This window comes from Lepidochelys kempii, chromosome 8, assembly GCF_965140285.1.
Source record: "Lepidochelys kempii isolate rLepKem1 chromosome 8, rLepKem1.hap1, whole genome shotgun sequence".
NCBI classification, from domain to species: domain Eukaryota; kingdom Metazoa; phylum Chordata; order Testudines; family Cheloniidae; genus Lepidochelys; species Lepidochelys kempii.
Window position 1 is genome coordinate 78,095,390 of NC_136387.1, and position 21,042 is coordinate 78,116,431.

The 21,042-nt window shown below is 36.8% G+C and overlaps 1 protein-coding gene across 5 annotated transcripts in view; it reads left to right on the forward strand.

The window, feature by feature from the left end:
• Nucleotides 1-21,042, forward strand: part of ODF2L (outer dense fiber of sperm tails 2 like) — a 53,468-nt gene that overhangs the window by 1,722 nt on the left and 30,704 nt on the right. For 3 of the 5 annotated variants that reach the window (XM_073357167.1, XM_073357172.1, XM_073357169.2), the window contains exons 3-10: nt 4,377-4,534; nt 5,306-5,423; nt 6,590-6,718; nt 8,266-8,328; nt 10,249-10,320; nt 11,731-11,847; nt 17,517-17,702; nt 19,445-19,554. In XM_073357167.1, the coding sequence (XP_073213268.1) occupies nt 4,377-4,534; nt 5,306-5,423; nt 6,590-6,718; nt 8,266-8,328; nt 10,249-10,320; nt 11,731-11,847; nt 17,517-17,702; nt 19,445-19,554 (953 nt within the window). The remainder of the gene's footprint in view (nt 1-4,376; nt 4,535-5,305; nt 5,424-6,589; nt 6,719-8,265; nt 8,329-10,248; nt 10,321-11,730; nt 11,848-17,516; nt 17,703-19,444; nt 19,555-21,042) is intronic. The other 2 variants (XM_073357170.1, XM_073357171.1) reach the window with 2 other exon arrangements.

The window sequence follows — 21,042 nt, forward strand, 5'->3', positions numbered from 1 at the left end:
GCGGAAGCTATGTTGGTGGGAAGGTGTCTCCTCCTGACATAGCACCAGTGGTGGGAAGGTGTCTCCTCCTGACATAGCACCAGTGTGAACAGCACAAAACTTGCATCTCTCAGAGGCTGCTTTTTCACATTCCTGAGCAACATAACTTAGACGGATTTAAGCAGTAGCGTAGACCTGCTCTTAAACAAGTGTTTGTTGGAAGCTGTTTGGTCACATCTCAAGCCACTGGGAAATAAATTCAGAGGGGAATAAAAGAAAAATGGGGTTAGAATAAAGGATATTATGCGGAAGACTTCTGCGTTGGTTTATGAAAGTGTATGAATATGCTACACATTTACTAAGAGAAGCTATGTTCTTAAAAGAAGATTCACGCAAGTTTGACACAAGGTAGGAGAGATCCTATATCCTAATTGAAGACTACCTCTAAAAATTACATATTGAAAAAATGGATAAATTCTAGTTTGTGCTTCTCTGGCTCTGGATGAACTAGGATAAATTAAATGCTATGCTAAGCCTCCCAAGATGCTGCATAGAAGGAATTTGACTAATCTCAGTCATAAATTTTTGTGCTTAGTTGTGCAGTGTGTAAATATAGCAAAAATATTTTCATAGCAATATTAACTTGAGAACATATGAAAATTTGCATTCAGCACACATGGAATGAAATGTATTAAGCCTTTGTGTAAATATATTTTATAGAACTTACTTAACAAGCCTACATACAAGTAACTTTGCAAGAATTTACTTTGTAGAACCAATGGAGACTTAATTCACTCTTACAACTTAAATTAGTATTGTTAGCTGGTTTCATTAAATGCTTATAAATTTTAATTTGGTTACTGTTTTGCTATACATATTTATATCACTCTAGAAAAATTCTACTTCTCCTGGAACTAAGTACCCTTTTAACTTGCATCACCAGTCAAAGAAACAATCAGTTTATTATTCTTATTTATTTATTAAGACTTCAGACTGGAAATGTTCTAGATTCATTGAGTATAAGATCTTGTAGCAAAACAGTGATGGAGAATTTGCCACAGCCTTTGAGTTGTTCCAGTGGTTAATTACCTTCACTGATAATAATTTTCACCTTATTTCTAGTCTAAATTTGTCTGGTTTTAACTTCCAGCCATTCAATCTTGTTATACTTCCATCCGCTAAATTGAGAAGCCTTCTAATATCAAATTTATGTTTCCATGTAAGTACTTAACAGACTTAAGTCTGTTTAATCTTCTCTTTGATAAGCTAAATAGTTCCTTACGTCTTTCTCTAAAAGGCACATTTTCCAGTCTTTTAATCATCTTGTGGCTCTTCTCTGAATCATCTCCATTTTACCAACCTCCTTCTTGAATTGTTGACACTAGAACTGTACTCAATATTTCAGTAGTGGTCAGTTGCACCAGTGCCAAATACAGAAGTAAAATAACCCCTCTTTTCTCCTACTTGATATTCCCATTTTTACATCCAGAGTTCACTTTAGCCTTTTGGGGTACACTGCCACACTGGTAGACCCCTAAAAGTCTCCCATCCTTTAAGTATGGCCTGCGTTTTTTTTTTGTACATATATGACTTTACATTTGGCTCCATTGAAATGTATATTGTTTCCCAGTTTATCAAGTAATCCAGATTGCTCTGGATCAGTGGTGTGAATTCATTGTTTAAACACTCCCCAAATCTTTGTCATCTGCAAACTTTAGCAGTAATGTCTTTAAGGTGTGTCATTTTTCATAGCCAATATTATACAAGGGAGTAATGTGGCTAGCATCATGTCCAGCCGCCTTTTGTAGCATGATGTGCCCTCACCGCTATGGCACCTCCTGCTGGTTAGTCCGGGAATTAACTCAGCCAGCCTCAGACCATCTCCTGCTGTTGCTTCTTGTCTTTTTATTCTTAATCTCCACCATTATACTTCAGGCTCCGAATCCCTCCTGGCCCACAGTGCCCCTTCTCCTGGGTACTGCCCCACAGCAGTGGCCCCCACACTCAGGGTCCTCCCCTCCCCAGGGAACCCCCATCCCCTAAGCCCACCTCACCTCAGTGACCCACTGCCAGTCCTCATCTAGCTCCTTCCCTCGGGGCAAACTGCAGTCTGAAGTGGCCAGGGGGTTGGACTGGCTGCCTAGTTCTTCCCTGGCTGTTCTCCTCAGCCCCAGTACCTCCTCAGGCCTTGGAAGCAAATTCTCAGCCTGGGAGTTCACCAGGCTGGAGCTCCTCCTGCTCTTCCCACCACTGCTCTGTCCAAGGTAGTTTCTTTTGCTTGCAGGCAGTCAGTCTTTCCCTCTCTAGGCTGGAGAGAAACTGGTAGCCTGCTGGCCCTGCAGCCCTTTTATATGGCCTAGCCTGGCCCTGTTTGGCTGCCTCCCAGCCTTCTCTGATTGGCTGTCAGCCCCAGCCCTCCACAAGGACTGTTTTTTAATCCCTTCTGGGCTGGGGCAGTGTGACTGCCCTGCTACACCCTTGACTTCTCAAACCCTCTGGAGGTGAACTGGAGACAGCCTTTCAGTGTAAGATCAATAGAGACCCCACCCATTAACCTCTGGGATTGTTGTCAAGTGCATTAACCACCACACCACATTTTGTATATCACTTCCCCTCTGAACCAGGTTGTTTTTTAAGCAATATAGCCTTCTCAGTTGTGGAATTGTACCTTTTTTGGCATCTAATAAAATGTTTTTAAACAGCTACCAATTATCTTTCACATTTTTCTGTATAAATTCTTTCTCTCAAGTGATTTGGTTCATAATTGTTTTCAGCTTTCTATAATTGGCCCTTTTAAATCACCATGACTGGCTTGGACTTCATTGTCTTTTGTGTGCAACATATGTAATCAAGTCACAATCACTTGCACCTACGGAAACGCTCATTTTTAGTTCTGCAATCGATTCCTCCTGTCAAGATGATAAGGTTTTTTATAGAATTCCCCTGAGCTGGGTATAACACTTCTGGAATTAAAAAATTGTCCTCTAGAACTTTTAGAAATTCAGAGGATGTTTTCGTACGAGCAGCATAAGACTTCCAGCATATGTCATTCAGATTGAAGTCCCCTATGAAACGCAAACCTATGAAAAAACAAAGAAATTAAAATGGAAAAAATAGAAGTTGGTTGTAAAATTTCACATTATGAGAGATGTAAATAAGTGTGATGTTATAGTCTAGTTATTAAGAGTCTGATGCTAAATTCTCAGTTTTCTCAATTCTCACCTCCTCCTGTTATGTCACAAGGTGGGGCCTTTAGTGATGGTGGAAATAACAGATGAAAATGATAATTTAGTTTGTCCTGAACATTTTTCTTGAGTATTTCTACTTAATAAAGAACTTAAGTTGTTTTGTCTTGAGATGTCTCTTAGGCTCATGTGGCAGCTAAGCATAGCAAGCTTAGCAATGAGTGGTACCAATTGTTACATAATTCTCAATATAGTTATTGTAGGGAACAAGACATGCACTACCTATTACACCCGGAGAAGCAGCAAAACTCTGTTCATTGATTCAGTCCTGTGAAGACTATTTTAGAATCAGAAAAGTCAACCAACATGGAAAATATTTTACTGGTCTAAGTGAAGAAGCAGACCAAGTAGGGAAGACCTAACAATAGTATCAGTATGAGGCTGACGCTCTTAAGCCTTTCTTGCACTCCTGTTGGCATTAGAGATATTTACACATTTGTTCTTAACTCCCTTGCATTAAATAATTTCCTGCTAAATTGGAAGGAATTCATAGAATGATGTGTGCGAAAGCATAAAGAAAATTCTACCTAATTCCTGACTAGCTGTAAATTCCTGTAGAGTGGAACTTTCAAAGGATAATCAGGAAGTTAAGTACACAATTCCCTTTTGAAATTAAATAGGATTTGGTTGCCTAACTTTCTTAGGCTCCTTTAGAAATCCCAGCTGGATTGTTTTCTGTACAGTTTTTAAGAAGCTAATAATTAAACTATGTGACCTTAATGCTAAATTTGTCGCTATGATAACTATAATCAGAAACATCCTTCTTTCTGCCCATTTATACAAGTAAATAATTCTGGACTTTCATTTTTCTCACTGTGATGGTAATATGCTTGATCTTCAGGGTATAACGTCCACTGTTAGCTGTTTTACAGCATTGGACAAGACTTCTTACATATAGACTAAAGAAAGTAGGAGAAAAGTACGTAGAGTAATAAATTATTGAGGAGAAAATTGGTACCATCTTTTAATTCCATTCTGTTTCCCATAATAAAAGGGATGATGGACATTTGAAATAATTCTGGCCCCATATTCTTGTTTGTTATCTTGTGATAGAGAATCTTTTGATTAAGCTTTCGTTGTTATAGGTAGAAAATATGTCTTGAAATAGTTGGGGAGAAGATAAAGACTAAAATAAAATAAAATGTTTGTAAGTTTTCAGCATGCATGGAGGAGGAACCCTTGAAGCAGAATTGGAGTTCATTTACCAAAGTTATGGATAAACATCAGAGCAAGCTGAAAGAACTGTCACCCCAGCTCAAAAGCAGATCACAGGAAAACTTCCTACAACAAAACCTGAGTGAAATGAGATGGTATGCTTCAGACCAGGAAAAATACAATTACAGAATTTCATGAGACCAACAGTCTTTCATCTGTTCTGACAGCATTTATTTATGCTTCTTTAGCTGTTCAAATCCACACAATGTGTTCAAAACATAAATATTTATCTTCTGTGAGTGCAATTCATGCTTGGGCAGATGATTCATTTAAGGCTTTGTGTTTAGACAACATAGGGGCTTATGTAGGTCCTCTGAACAGAGATTAATTTCACCCTATAATAGGGAACTTTTTGAAAGTCTCACCCTGTCTGTGTTTGCCATCTGAACACTGCTGTATATTGTACTAGTTCATGAGACCCTGCAAATGAGATTGTTTAGTCTATTTTCATTCCCCTGGCTGAGTGAAATGCAAAAAGCAAACAGCTTAATTAGTGAAAAGTACATTTGATTATTAAAAGTTCGTGGTACAGTCATCTAAGGAGTTATTGGTAACACTTAAAATAAACTTTGCTTCAAAAGGTTTTTTTTGGTTTGTTTGTTTTTAAATAGGGTAATTCCCAAAGTTCTTACTTCCTCTGGCTTTAGAGGACATAGAATGCAGCAGCAAGAAAGTGTTCCCATAAGTATTCAGTGTAAATAATTTATGATATGCAGTTGAAAAGGAGTTGTAGCCTGTATATTAAGGGAACACTATAAGAAAATTCTGCCTTTGGTTCATAAATATTTGTGAAATGGAAAAGTTTATTTAGATATTAAACATGTATAGTTCGTGCAATTTGATTTCTATTAAGTTCTTGTGAATAGGTTGAAAGAAGATGAAATTGCCACATTGCAGGAAAAGCTTCTTGAAGCAGAGATGGCAATCAGTTCAATAGAAATGTTTTTGCCTTCTTTTAAAGTCACTATTGCTGGAATGACAAATGTAAGTTACTGTATTTTAATACTATACAAAAGTCTGTGTACATATTTACCATCAGAACTCTAACTGGGTTAGTGTTCTGGGATATGCTGTATGGTGTTTTTTTTTTTTTTTTTTGCTCCACTCATTTCTGCAGAATTAAACTTTTATTTTATAAAATCTTAAATGTCTAACTCATATGGTTGATTAGAAAAACACTCTAAATGTTGACTGATGCGTTGATATGAGTGCAGACATACATCTTTAAATAAGAGCTTTAAGAGGTCCGAATGTTTGTTTTCATCTCACATGAATGTTAATTCTGAACCCTAACGATGCCAGTCAACATTCTGAGCTATTTTACTGCTGATCATTTTAGCAGAAACGTATACCTACTTGTGTATTGTGGGTTTGTGAGAAGAACTTGAGTACATTTGCATCTTCTTCCCCAATTGTAACCCTGTTTATACACAATATTGTACAGGAGTTACTTTTTTTTTACTATGATTTTAAAAAATATCTTCAAATGAGATTTTTGATGTCTGTAACCTGTTGAGTACAAATACATTATTACTATTTAAGTTTATAAAACAAAACAAATATTATTCTAGGAGTCAAGATATCTTGATTTTTTTGTAGTCCCTCATGGATAATTTGTTTAAGAATTGCCATTGGGAATTCACACTTTTCTGTACCACAGAGTTAACATTTCCAATAGTACTTCAGTTTCTCTCCAGCTACAGACAGAAGTATTGTGAATACATATGTGCAAATCCAGATGAAATAACTTCTGTGATAGTACTTACTAAAAGGTCTATTACCTGATTGTCCTTTGTTATTTTTGGAGCAGCATAACTAGTTTGATTTAAATGGATTTTCCCTGGGGAGAGGAAAATTGGGTATTTTATCAGCAAAAAAGTTAAACTAGAGAAGAGCATATGCCTGATCTCTCTGTAACAGACTTTGAAGAGTGAATATTGAATTATGTAGTATTTCATACCAAAATGTTTAAATTCTAATCTAAACAGTATTTTGCATATTCATTATGATATTTTTGCAGTGTACTTAGAAAAATAATTTTATGTTTTCTATATTTTAAAGCTAAATTTTAATAGTGGTAATCATGCTGTTTTGGGGAAATATTGTAGTACACTTACAGTATATTTGTTTGTGGCTTAATATTTTATCAGGTGTGTAACCTTTCTACATCAGATATGCTTAAGATTTCTAAACAAGAGGATTTACTGATAAAGGAACTAGAGACTCTCAAACACATAAAAGGATTGTTACTGCACCTACTTAGAACAGAGCATGAAGAAGTAAGATGACCCAAAACAATCTTGGGCTGGTTTAACAGAGAGCACGAGCACATTTTATTTTTTTTCCTGAACTTTTTCAGTAGTGTTTTCAAAGAAAGAAAGCGCCAGTCACAGAAAATGCAAAATCATACTGTTTCAAATATTCTTTATTGTCCAAATCAACCCCAGGTTGTGTAGGAAGTTTAACCTATTTCAAGAAAACTATGCTATGCTTGTATTGTATTGTAAATATCATAGAATACCCATACTTTCCTTTCATGTATATATAGTCTTTAATCATAATCACATTTGCTGAATAAGACAGAATAGGAATTGCTTGACTTCAAAAAAGATATATTAAGTTTTTAATAAAAAGCAGATGAGAGAAGGCATGTTTTTTCTTTTTTCCGGAGCCTATGTATATAGAATAATCAAGGAAGGAGAGGAAGTTTAAAAAGGAAAAGACAAACAAATAGAGAATGACAACTGGTAAATAATAGGGAGGCAGAGAGAAGAAAAGTGAAGAAATATAGAGAGCATTATATTACAATAATAGTGTGATTATCTCTTTGTGTTTGAATACCTTCTATTCACCGGTGTTTGTATTTAAACAAAACCAAGCATACATAAGCAGTGAATTCCTAAAGTGGACATTGTACACATGTGCTGGTGGCTCTGTTCAGAATGCTCTGTAAGGCTTCCCTCTCACTGATGAGACAGAGTACACCATGCTTCCAAAATCCAGCAGAGTGCACTCTGCAAATACCAGTGCCGAGAATGCAGCTCTCATTTGCTTTTCCCCTTGTTACTTTTCTCTGCTTTCCGATCCATCTGTAGTTTGACACTCAACTTGCTGGTTATCTCCTTCTTATAATTCAATATGCACTGGCCCTGTAACATGCTGAGTCATCTAAACTTCCTTGGAAGTCAGTGAGCCCATTCTCTGAAGTTAAAAAGTTTGGGATTTACTTAACTGGAAGTTCCATCAATAAGGGTAAAAAGACTAACTGATAAAATAAGGACAACTTTGACTGCCAAATTATGTAATTGATGATTGTGTGATAGTTATGGCTGCATAAATGGTTTTGCCATTCCAAGTTTATATTTATGATAGAAGTTAATATTGTGGGATATAAGATTTTGGGGTCTGGAGATAATCTTAGCTGCCATCAAACAATATTTTCAGAAACTCTTAAGGAAATGCTTCACTTTGTCTTTAAAATAGATGAATGGAATACACACTTGTACTTTAGTCTACTATTTGAACAAGGAAAATTAAATATGAATGCCATGTAAGTGCTTCTATTTAAAAAATAATCAGTGTTACATATAGAATTAACCTTGGTTTATTTTCCCCTATTGATAAACTCCGCACATAGATTGAACAGAATCTCTAAGGTATTTCCCACCAATTGTAAATAATCATGCATGTCAAAGTAAATACCTCCTTGCTGTGGGTATTTCATATATATCAGTCTCCATTCCGATTACACTGAATCAGCAAGTTCCATATACTATAAAATAATTAATTTTAAAATATTGGTTGTTTTTTCTATTTTGACTTGCAGATAAGCAGTAAACAAATTGACATTTTGATGCAGAAGTTAACTGAAAGTGAAACTGAAAATGATGTAAGTAAATTACATTTTCTGGCTCCTTACCCTATCAAGGTATGCCAAAGCAGTGAAATCCACATCTCATACAATTCCACTAGGCAACTGCCAGACCTAGGATCAGGATCAGGTCTTTCTGTCTTGCGGTCACATGTATGTGTATATTGATATACTTGCCTGGCTCTCACCCAATTTCCATTATTTTGTTTCTTCCTTACCCATTTTACTAGTGATATTTTTCAGGAGTATGGTGTCACAGAGTTTAATGTGCTGTACATTATCCTATATATAGCATGGGCCAGTTTATGATGATGTTCACCAGTGTTATTCCAGAGTAACTTTAATGGAAATGCTACTTATTTACACTGGTGTAACTGAGAAGAATGTCTAGCTCTGTTTCTCTAAGGCCAGATGTTACTTTTGTTTTAATGTTATGGTTATTCAAGTGCATTGCCTTTTTATTCTGACATAAATCGATAGGCACTGTAGGGGAGGGAAAAACGTGAATTCATTGCTCCCCCAAATTACCATTTTTGTTATAGTTTATGTAATGTTTCCAATCCATGATGAGGTCGTATTCCTACCCAGATGGTAGCTATCGTGATCAGACTACACCATTTTGAGCAAGCAGATGGAACTAAAAGCTTGTAAACCCTCTGAATCATTCCCCCAAATATGCCATTTGCCACAAATGAGAAAATAAAGGTCAATATGGTATCCAAGTACCTAAAGCTTCAGAGAGGTAAATCCAGATAGTTAACTCCATGAAAGCAATGACAAGAGAAGTTTAACCATTTTGTTGCAACTTCAGTATTACAAAGAAATGTAAAATTCCACCAGTACCTTTTTTTAAAACAGAGTAATTAGAAGTTGAAGTTCAATTTACTCCAGTACTGAGAAGGAATAACAAGATGTTTAGCTGAAAAGCGTGATACGGTGCTAAATATCTCAGGTAGCATGTATTATTATCCTCATTTTACAAATGGGGTAAATTGAGGCCCAAGGTGGTGTTAATGACTTGTCCAAGGCCAAAAAATATAAACCAAATCACTTTATTCCTAGTTTGGGCAGAAACTGTCTACACTGGAATTTGAATGATATCAGATTTAAAAGAGCTGTTTATTTTTCACAACGCAGGAAGTCTGATATTCAGTAGTTAAGGCAACCTGAACAATAGGTGTCAGTACAAGGGCTGCTTATGGAACACTACCAGTCTGGTAGAGGGGCAGAATATGGCTGTTATGTCTGAAAAGCATTCAGCCAACAAATTTACCTTCAACAGAGGTTGAATCCTAAAACTTACTTTCCGGGGAAGACCAAATAATCTTTACAATTAGGAGCTCCTATCTCAAAAGTAACATTACTTTTACTTAGTTCACAAATATTTACTGGCTCTGTGTTTAGGTTGGTTTTTGGTTTTTTTACTCACCAGAGTAGCACCCCATTCTTAATTCCTTCTTTGGCTCTTCCCTTATTGTCTGCTCTGTCTCCTTGCTCTCTTGTGGCCTCTTCAAATGTAATTTTAAAAATCAGAATTTTAAAAACAATTTGATAAGTAAATGAAGTGTATGTGTATCCTTCAGTAATTTGATTTGCAGGAAATTGACAAAACTTGACAAAAAGAGTGTCCCAGAACAAATCCCTGTAATACAAGGCATCATTGTACATCAGCTAAATTTAGGTACCCAATTATGTTGACTGTGCATCTGTACACTTAAATTCATGTCCCTGCTTTGAGACACTTTTGTTCTTATATTCAGGTGTACTATTTCTTTGCTTTTAAGCATCATCTTGAAATTTTGTGTCACTGGAAATGAGAGCTCAATTCCCTAATAAACTATCCCTTTTACATGTGCAATTTGAGTGCAGTTATGAAAATGTAGCCCAAAATGTGCATATTGAGACCTTTTAATTTTGTATTAATTTTCCCTCATGAAGGGTCTCAGAAAAGAAACGCTTGAAACAGAAAAGCATATTGTAGAGCTTTCTTCTCAGCTTCAACAGGAAAAAGTAAGTCCGTTTCCCCCTCAGAATAGATGTTTTATCTCCGTGTGCTAAATTCTTACCTCCAAAACTCCTAATTTTTCAAATTGTGAGAAGTGTAATATTTAATTTCAAACATAATATGAAAAGCTATTCCTGTGGCCAGTGTTTCTCATAGAGGTGAACCCACACCAGGAAGTTTGGCTCCAGATGTTTTTCTTGGATTGTGAACCACTCTCACCCCAGCCCCTCCAATGGTCAGTGTGAGGGATGGCTCTGAAGCGGGAGGTTGGTTTGGACCTGACTGTCGTTTCTCATTTAAGGTTAGGTTTAGGCTAATGTTGCACACATGCATAAGGTAGAGGGTAGGGTTGCCAAGTGTCTGGTTTTCGACCAGCACACCTGGTCAAAAAGGGACCCTGGGAGCTCCGGTCAGCACTGCTGATCGGGCTATTAAAAGTCCAGTTGATGGGGGGGCTGGCAGGCTCCCTACCCGGCTCCGCGCAGCTCCCAGGAAGCAATAACAAGTCCCTCTGGCTCCTAGGCATAGGGGCAGCCACGGGGACTCCACATGCTGCCCCCGCCCTGAGCGCCGGCTCTGCAGTTTCCATTGGCCAGGAACTGCAGCCAGTGGGAGCTGTGGGGGTGGCACCTGCAGGCTGGGGCAGCATACAGAGCTCCCCGGCTGCGCCTCTGCCTAGGAGCCAGAGAGACATGTCACTGCTTCCGGAAGCCGCCTGGGGTAAGTGCCACCGGGAGTCCACAACCCTCACCCCCTCCCGCAACCAACCCTGTGCCCCAGCCCTAATATCTGGCACCATCCCAGAGCCTGCACCACCAGCCAGTGCCCTCACCCCAACCCCATGCCCCAGCCCTGTGAAAATGAGCAAGTGAGTGGGGAGAGAGAGGGGTGAGAGAGGGAGAAGGGGTGGAGCCTCGGGGCAGGGGTGGGGTAATGGTATTTGGTTTTCTGCTGTTAGAAATTTGGCAGTCCTGTAGAGAAGAGAGTGCAAAAGCCCCTCTCCATTTTGCCTCTGTACAGGGGCTGTTCACAGTCACTCTCCTTGTGCTCTTTGAGTTCATCTGTCGCTGAAGGCTAGTGTTCTAGACAGTGCTAACCTCGCCAAAATATGTAGATAAAGGTCCCTTTTACCCTCTGTACCAGACAAGGGAGGTGGCTCCATTCAAAGTGAGGGTGGGAGGAAAAGCACTGACTATACTCAATAAGAGGGTTAAAACAGCTCTAGACAGTGCTTCAGTTGAGGGTATTATACTTGAGTCTGGGTTTGCAATCTGTTTCATAATTATATTGTGTATGTACCCACAGAGTGTGTGTACTACTCTATGTTAGAAATCAATTATACTGAAAAAATAGAGAAATCTTCTTATGGCATATCTGCATAAATTAAAAGATTTGTGTTCATATCTTTTGCATAGGCAAATGCACTGAAAGCAGACCACCTATCAAAGTCAGTAGAAGCTGTACAAACCCACCTGCAATGCCAGATTCAGAAAAAGGAGGCTGAGAATGATCAGTTGAAAGCAAAATTACAGGTTACAAATATTTTTCCTTTGGGTTTACTTTTAGTTCATTGGTAAATTAATGAAAGTATGTTGGGGCCAGAGGGCCATTTTAAATTAGAAGTTGTCAGTCAAATCTTAAAATGTCACTTGTTATTATTAAATTAAATCCCTGGTATAGACTTAAATTAGAATAGAAAACCCCAAACCAGTAAAACTAATGGAAATATATATTTCTTGAGATCCACTTGGACAATGCTCTTAATTACAAATGAGTTTTATAAATATTCAGAGCTTACACTATAGACACTTATAGAATGATGTAAAAAGTATCCAAAGTAGCCTTTATCCTGCAAACACTTACACATGTGCACCTAAGGAGTCCCGCTGAAGAGAATGCAACTATTCACATGCTTAAAGTAAACATGGATGGAAATGTTTGCAGGATCAAGGCCTAATAAAGGGACAAATATTCGTGTTAACAACCAGAGAGAGTTGACGGGAGTTGTCAGTGTTGAAAGACTGCAAGGATGTGATCAGGTGGCTGCAAGGGAGGGGACAGACTGTAGCCACAGATTCTCTACTAGTATTTGAAATGTGCAAGGAATGTGAAATTTAGGATTGAGCAGGGGAGTTCTCTTAAAAGTGGACTATCCCTATTACCTTTTATCTTTTTGAATTTGCCGGATACCTTACCATCAACCTGTTGGTCAGTTGCTTGTTATCACACACTCAATAAAAAGAGAAAAATCTTGGTATGAATATAAGCTTCTGTTCACTTTCTCCAGTTTAGAATAATAATAAAAAAAAGTAAGTTCACTCTTACTGAACAATATTTTGATAATGGTCTCTGCTGCACACACTTTCAATGGGCCAAACTTCAAGCAGAACTGCTACTGTTGAAAATATAACTGCCAAGCTTGGTTTTTTTTATTTAAACTCATTCTTGCTTGTACACTAAATAATGACAATGACATTGAGTAAAACCCTGTGTTAGCCATACTTTATTCTCCCTTATTAAAGATGAGCTAATTTTGTTTGGCTCTTTTTATGGTCTGTGCTGTCTATAGGCCTGGCTGGCATGCCTGCTGGTTCTTCACCAGTTCAACTCATGTATTCTATATACTGGATAATATAATTGAAATTAGCTACTTTGTCTACTACATATAGTATTGTTCTCTGAATACAGAATTATGGCCTACTGAGCCCAAACAAAACAGCCAAGTAAATAGGCTTTGTGCAGGGTTCTTTTCAGGGGCGAAGTAGCATGGAATCCTACCCCATTGGCAATGGAGCACCAGTGGAGAGGCCACTTCTACAATCCATGGTCTGTGGGAGCTTGCATAGGTGCTCTGTCATCTCCCATCATATGCAGGGGGGAAGGTTTGGCCAGTTGATCTGTATAATTAAAAATTCCTAAAATAGAATCTCTTACTAGAGAAGGATAGAGCAGCATATCATTTTCATTTCATTTTAACTGATCCTCCAAGGAATTACTTGTGGTTGCTCCAAATCAGTTGTAACTAGCCACATATTCAATCTTTTAAGCACAATTAAAGAAACTAGGGAAATTAATACAAGTTTGCAATATAATTTTAAAGGGGAAGGAGAAGTTTTATATAGTCTGAGGAAAGCTGAGTTTTGTAGTTAAACTAAGCATTGTATGTGTACTAGCTGAACATGTCAAAAAATCAGTTGAATCATCTTATATGCGTAATTTGGGTCTTTTGGTCACTCACGAAGCCCTCCTAGAACAGTAGGAGTTGAAAGGCATGATATGTCATATTGCAAAGGTAACTTGCCTAGATTACAGCATAGCAGCCGTGTTAGTCTGTATCCACAAGAAGAAAAGGAGTACTTGTGGCACCTTAGAGACTAAAATTTATTTGAGCATAAGCTTTCGAAGTGAGCTGTAGCTCACGAAAGCTTATGCTCAAATAAATTTGTTAGTCTCTAAGGTGCCACAAGTACTCCTTTTTGCCTAGATTAGTAATAAGGCTTGGATTTGACCTTGGACTCTGATGTTTTGGATATTAATGATCCCCTCATAGATACCATACAGACAAATATGCAGGATTTTTTTTGTGTTTAGACTTACTAGAATCTTACTCAATTGCAAAGATAAACTCAACTGATAAGTTAATTATAGAAATTAATTAATTCTAACAGTGATTACACCTGTTTCTTGGTGAATATGATTTTCTAATAGTGATACAAACCTTTGTAATGATGTATTTTTACACTTTTTGGAATATAGGAATGAAAGTGATTTTAAAACAATATCACTGTAGAAGTTTCAGAGCAATGCCAAATACTAACTGTGTGTGTGTATGTATAGCTATATAGATAAGGGCTGTTGATTAATTGCAGTTAACTCACACGATTAAAAAAAATTAATCACGATTAGTCACACTGTTAAACGATAGAATACCAAATGAAATTTCTTAAATATTTTTGGATGTTTTTCTACATTTTAAAATATATTGATTTTTATTACAACACAGAATACAAAGTGTACAGTGCTCACTTTATATTATTTTTTATTACAAATATTTGCAGTGTAAAAATGATAAAAGAAATAGTATTTTTCAATTCACCTCATACAAGTACTGTAGTGCAATCTCTTTATAGTGAAAGTGTAACTTACAAATGTAGGGGGTTTTTTTGTTACATAACCGCATTCAAAAACAAAACCATGTAAAACTTTAGAGCCAACAAGTCCACTCAGTCCTACTTCTTGTTCAGCCAATCGCTAAGACAAACAAGCTTGTTTACATTTACAGGAGATAATGCTGACCACTTCTTATTTACAATGTCACCTGAAAGTGATAACAGGCATTCACATGGCATTTTGTAGCCGGTGGTGCAAGGTATTTATGTGCCAGATATACTAAACATTCGTATACCCCTTCATGCTTTAGCCACCGTTCCAGGGGACATGGATTATCTCCTGGAAGCATTATCTCCTGCAAATTGTAACCAGACTTGTTTTTCTGAGCGATTGGTTGAACTAGAAGTAGGATTGAGTGGACTTGTAGGCTCTAAAGTTTCACATTGTTCTATTTTTGAATGCAGTTATTTTTTGTACATAATTCTACAGTGGTAAGTTCAACTTTCATGATAAAGAGATTGCACTACAGAACTTGTATTAGGTGAATTGAAAAATACTATTTCTTTTGTTTTTTACAGTGCAAGTATTTGTAATAAAAAATAAAGTGAGCACTGTACACTTTGTATTCTGTGTTGTAATTGAAATCAACATATTTGAAAATGTAGAAAACATCCACAAATATTTAAATGGTATTTTTTAATCGTGTAATTAATCACGATTAAATTTTTTTTAATCACTTGCCAGCCCTAATATATGGTATTTGCCATTAAGAAGTCAACATTTGGAAATTAAAAGTAGGGTAGATTTTTTTTTTTTTTCCAGGTTTGGAAGATTATTTATTTTCTCCTCTAACACTTTTACTCCGGAACATGAAATTAAGTATACACATTCCATGTTTTGTTCTGAAGGATATTGTTTCTTGTACTTCTGCACAGTGTAATTATTAGAATTCTCCCAGCAGATTTTATTAAATGGTATATTTCAAGGAATAAGCTGATCTTTGCATAAAGATTCAGTGAGAGTAGACAGCCATATGGGCTGAGGTTTTCAAAGGAATCTAAGGTAATTAAGTGTCCATAGCCCATTGAAGTCAGCTGATACCCTGACAAAGCCTTGGGACAGGTTGAATGTTTTCTGCTCATTATGAAATGAGTTCCAAGTTTAAATTTACTAAAGTCTTTGTAAAGGACATAGCTGCATGCTACACAGGACTGTCAGTCATAGTGTGATAGTGACATCTTGTGGTGATATAAAGGACTAACAATTGTATTCCCTATGTATTTCTTTAACTTAATATACGCAACACGGTAGGTGAGGTAATATCTTTTACCAACGTATAAGCAACAGACTGACAAATAAAAATCTTCTATATTCTCCTAAATTTGCTTAATTCATTGAAGATATTATTTCCTAAATCACAGTTATAAAGATCAATCACAAATATAAACTGCTTCATTTCACACTTACATCAAGAAGTAACATTGTTCCTTTTTTTTTTTCTTTTGACTACCAAGTAGATTGCATATCATTCTAGATATGTATGTGTTTGGAACCCACCTTAGGAAGGGTCATGGCCCAAACTTGAATGAGAAGGCACTATACATGTTTTTAATTCATGTTACATTTAGTCATGTCTGCCTTTAAACTATTTTAAGATGACCTGATAGAAGATTTTATATAGACTGGTATATGTAGCTGACATGTTTACTACTTTATTGCATGGTGGAAAAATTGTCGATAATATCAATGTGGCTTTAAGACTGTCCATCAAGAAACAGTTGCATGCTGGTAGATTGTTGATGCCATCGATGGCCATCCTAAAGACAACTGTGTTTGGGCCCTCTTTCAAGCAGGCTTTAAGGATACATCTGATTGCTTTCTTCGCCAAATGTCACTATACCTTGTTCTAATGTCTTTGATGTGATTTGCCTCTAGCATCCTTATTGTAATAAAAAATGCTATGTATGGGAACAAACATAAATATCTAGTTCAAGTAACTTGCCCAGCCTTGCATAGGAATTCTGTGGCGGAGGCATGGAGAGAATCCAGTTCTCCAGGGCAACGTTCATCTGACTCAACTTTGAGACCATCCTTTCTCTTTTTTTGCAATCTTCTGCCTCATTCATTGTATACTTCTAACTTCTGCAATAAATGATGCAGGGGTGCTGAAGATAATTGTCTTGTTCGCTGCACAGCCCTGATTCATCCCCAGACTGGGTGCATTCAGATCGCTGAATGAGGCAGGGGTCCTGTGGAAAATATAGTATGTTATCATGTAATTAAAGACTGTACTATAATTTATACACATAAGGCAGTGTTGGCGTTTCCTAACTTTTGAGTGTATGACTATGCAGCCTTAATGTTCTTTTAATGTATTTGGTTAAATGTAATTTCCTAATTTTTTCAAAAACAAACTGCAAAAAAGTTTCTGTCATGTGGACTCATATTGATTGCCAGTTTGGGTCATCAGCAGATTTTAGACCCTTACATCCACAGCACATACTTGAACCACTTGAGCTAATCTAGTAACTGATAGCAGTAGTAGGTGGTTATATGCTGTTTTGGCCAGCCACTAGAGGAGGATGAAACACACACTTTTTCAGTGGTCTTCAGAACTATTTGCTGACAACAGAAGAATGTAGCGACTTAGGACTCTTGGCTTCTATTCCAGGTTCTGGATGGGAGTATTTTCTAGTAATTGTAGACTCTTCTGCCCCTCAAGCCCCAGTCTGTCCTTCTCCCCATTTGCTGCTGCTGCCCCCCACAACCTACTCACTTATTCCTATCCTCTTCCCCTTCTGCTGTGCCCCCACCCCCAAGGCTTTCCCCCACCATTTGGCTCCTTCCTTACCCTCCGACTTATGTACCCTCCTCCCCCTCTGTCCCTCCATCCCCATTTCTCACTATTCAGTGTGTGGAAATATGGGGTGCACAGTTTCTGCTCTCACCCTTGTGCATGTATTTGGGATGCAGGTAGCTTAGTGCAGGTGGGGTGAAAGTCTTTCTCCCCTGCATGGTTATGTTACTGTGACTCAAAATCTGCCCCATAATGTTCAGAATATATCATTCATTTTGCTTAATTATGCTGCAGACTCTGGAAAAGAAAATAACTGAGTGGAAGCTTCAAACTGGCAAACGCAAGCTCCAAATTTTAGCTGTAAAGGAAACAAATGAGCAAAAGAAGAAAGCTCTGAAAAAAGCAACCAGAGCCCAGAAACAAAGAGCTGAATGTTTTGAAGCATCTGTTGAAAAACTAACTTCCAAAATTAGAAAGAGGGTAAGTGGCTGTGTTGATATAATCAAATGTTTTTTAAAATAATCAATTATTTAAAATAATAAGTGCAATCAAACATTAAGATTGCCTCATCATTGAAGAACAGTAATGACCGACTGAGCGTGCTGTACTCTGGACTGGTACCTTTTAATTTGTTCCACTTTAGAGAAGGGTAATTTAAAATCAGTGATCCAAAAGTAATTGCTAAATAAGATGCATGAACTTTAAGGTCAGAAGGGACCATCATAATCATCTAGTCTTCATTTTATTAAAAAAATTAAAACGTCAGTTTAGTGAATGACTTGGACCACGTGGTTGTACAATTTGTAAGTTTGCTCTAGGGGCTTTGGTCTCCCTTCAGTACGGTATATGCCAGTTAATATTACTGGGAGTCATGCACATTAATCCTTAAATATCATTGAGAAGCTTGTTCCCTTACATTCATAGGCGGGCCCCGATCCTGCAGTTTGAGCTGTGTGGATAGACATTGAAGTTAATGGGCACAAATGTCCACTCACACAGATCAGATTGCAGGATTGGGGTCTTGATGTCTTAGTACTCAGCTATTTTCTTTTTTCAAAAATGGATCCAGCAGGCAGCATTTCTTATAGATGCTCAAATCTCCCTTTGTAAGCTGTATGCTCTGAATTTTGTAGAGCTTTGAAAATGAAGTTAGAATCCTCTCATTCAGCTGTTGCTTGGACCTTGTTGAGGGCCTCTTGCTGCCTTTTTTTCACCAATGTTAAGAAATTTCAGAAGGCCAGGAGGATCAGAACTTTTTTGAGTGATCTTTCTGGAGCTGGTGGATTACAATTCTGAATGGAATCAGTTGTCCCATTAGAGTACATTTAAAACTTTGTCTCCTTTCATTGCATTTCCCAATAGGTGGGAATATGCTTTCATCATAACGTTACACCTTTTTAGACATACAATACATTGGCCTAGTTGGTATATCAGGATCTAATTAAATTTTGCTTTGTTTCTTCTTTGTGGGCTTAATTTACCTTCAGACCATACGGTGCAACTTGATTTTCTCATGATGACATTCAGTTGAACTGGACCTTTTAATAAATTAATTAATTAAAGTAATTTAATTGCCATTTGTCTAACTCCAATTTTTATGTGTTCTCATAGTACTTTCCCTTTATTTTCCTATTGTGAGGTTTAAGCTGAAGGTTTTCGAAGCAGTTAATTTTAATGGAACATGTGTGGCTAACTCTTCACTGCTTTTAGAAGCTCTACTTTAACAGCCATTAAATAAACCACAAAATCCAATCTTTCTTCTTTTGTGTTTGAAACTCTCTTAGTTAGCTATTGTTTCTTTTTCACAACATTTTGATGTTGTGACTCAATTTCATTTTGGCATTTATTTTGATCTCTTATTTTAAAAAATGTCGTCATTCTTATGTCTCTGAGATTAGTACAGTCAAAATATTTATTTTAAGAAAACATTTTACCTCAAATTTTGAAGTTTGCTGCAGTCTGCAGCTAGAAAACATTATGAATGCTTAATTGTGATTCAGTTCTAGGGACTCATAATTCTGTAGTTCAAGCTTATTTAACATAATTAAAAATTTATTTTAATTTTTCTTCTTGAGATTGCAAGCTTAAGTTTACATTATTTTATACTACTGAGGTGTAACTTAAGGTTGCTTTAAATTAAAATGCCTTTTGTGTTTAGGGAACTGTGCAAAATTAAAAAGCAGTTCTTATGTTACATGATCTATATTTTGTATATTCTCCAGGAAGTCAAATTGTCTGAAGTACTTTCAGCTTCCAGTGTCTGGAAAAATCATCATGAGAAGGCTGTAGAAGAAAAGACTAGGTTAGAGGTTCAAACTGAAACTCTGAAGAAGTAAGTTAAACTATTGAAGCTTTTTGCAAATTAATAAGAAATCATATTAATTTCATATACAGGTTTTTCTATTTAAAATTCTAGGTAGAATTTAGAACTTGGAAATTGGTGCTCAGAATTAGATATTTCAACTATGGAACATATCTTAGCATTATAGTCTTCTCTCCATTGGATCATACAACTTCCATTATAACTAAAGAGTAACTCCTACTCATCAAGGAGTGTATTCTGTCCCCTACATCATTCCTGACTACAGGGGCTTACTGTGCTTGACACAGGGAACCCTCTCATCTGCCAGCAGTGGCTGCAATTACAGGCTATGAACTTGGGTTACACCTCACACGGGGAAAATAGCTGAAGGCTCTGAGTAGTAACTGATACAACAGGGATTCTCTTCTCCAGCCCCACTGTCAAAGCTTGCCTCCACAACAGCACAAAAGAACCCCCCCGTATAGACTCCTGGCTCTCTACTCTCAATTCTGCTGCAGTGAATCTGACCAGTTAGTTCCACTACGGAATGGGCCTTCCATACATGGAGATAGGGGTAGGATTTGCCACCAAATGTATACATGTGTGCCATTTTTATAACATTGTATTCCCTGTAATCACAGACAAAACAGAACTCCCTAAAATCTTAAAATATATAATAGAAAAAGGTTGAATAATTAAAAATGCCTTTTTCCTTGGCATATGGTAAGAAATATTCTTACACATTTTTATGGTTTGAACTACAGTTTGTATTTCCAATAGGTTTTTCATAAATATGTAAAATAAGACTAATGGCTGCTGCCTGTACTTTTTAGTTGGGTTTCATGCAGAATGTTTGTTTTGTCAAATAGCTGTTTAAAGAGGAATGTTCACATGTTTATAAGGGCCAAAATTAAGTTTACAGGTTTTGGTTTTTTAAGTCTCAGAAAACCTAATTTTCATGGAAAGCGTTCTCTCTTTTTTTTTTAATTTCAAAGAAAAAGTTTCTTTCCTTAGAGTTAAACATTGCAGCAAAAACTATGGCACTATGCCAGGGAATGAGCACCAGAAAGTAAAACTCTCTGTGAACAGACGTGAATCTGATTAGACAATTTTCATTATCTAATTTGACTGTAGTACAAAAAGTAAATTGGCATAAATGGTGAAAAGTAAAGTAGAATCGGTTTACTTTTAATAGTTGAAGGTGGTATTCCTAACCTACATAAGACAATTTTTTAAGATGGCTTTTAATTTGACAGTCCCTTTTTAAATTCTGCATCATAATGTCTTGGACTGTAAATATATATAATCTGATATTTGTGCTGGAAGAGTGCCTGTGCATTCCATCTAATCAGCTTATTTACAATTGTTCTAACCCCATTTCACATCCTTTAATTTTATTACATCATTTATTGGAAAAGCTGAAGAACTTGCAACTTCTCCAGTTGCTCATTTGGGGTGTGTAAATATGTGGAGTTACTTTAATAAAAACAAAAAGCCAAAAACCCACAAACTTTTCAA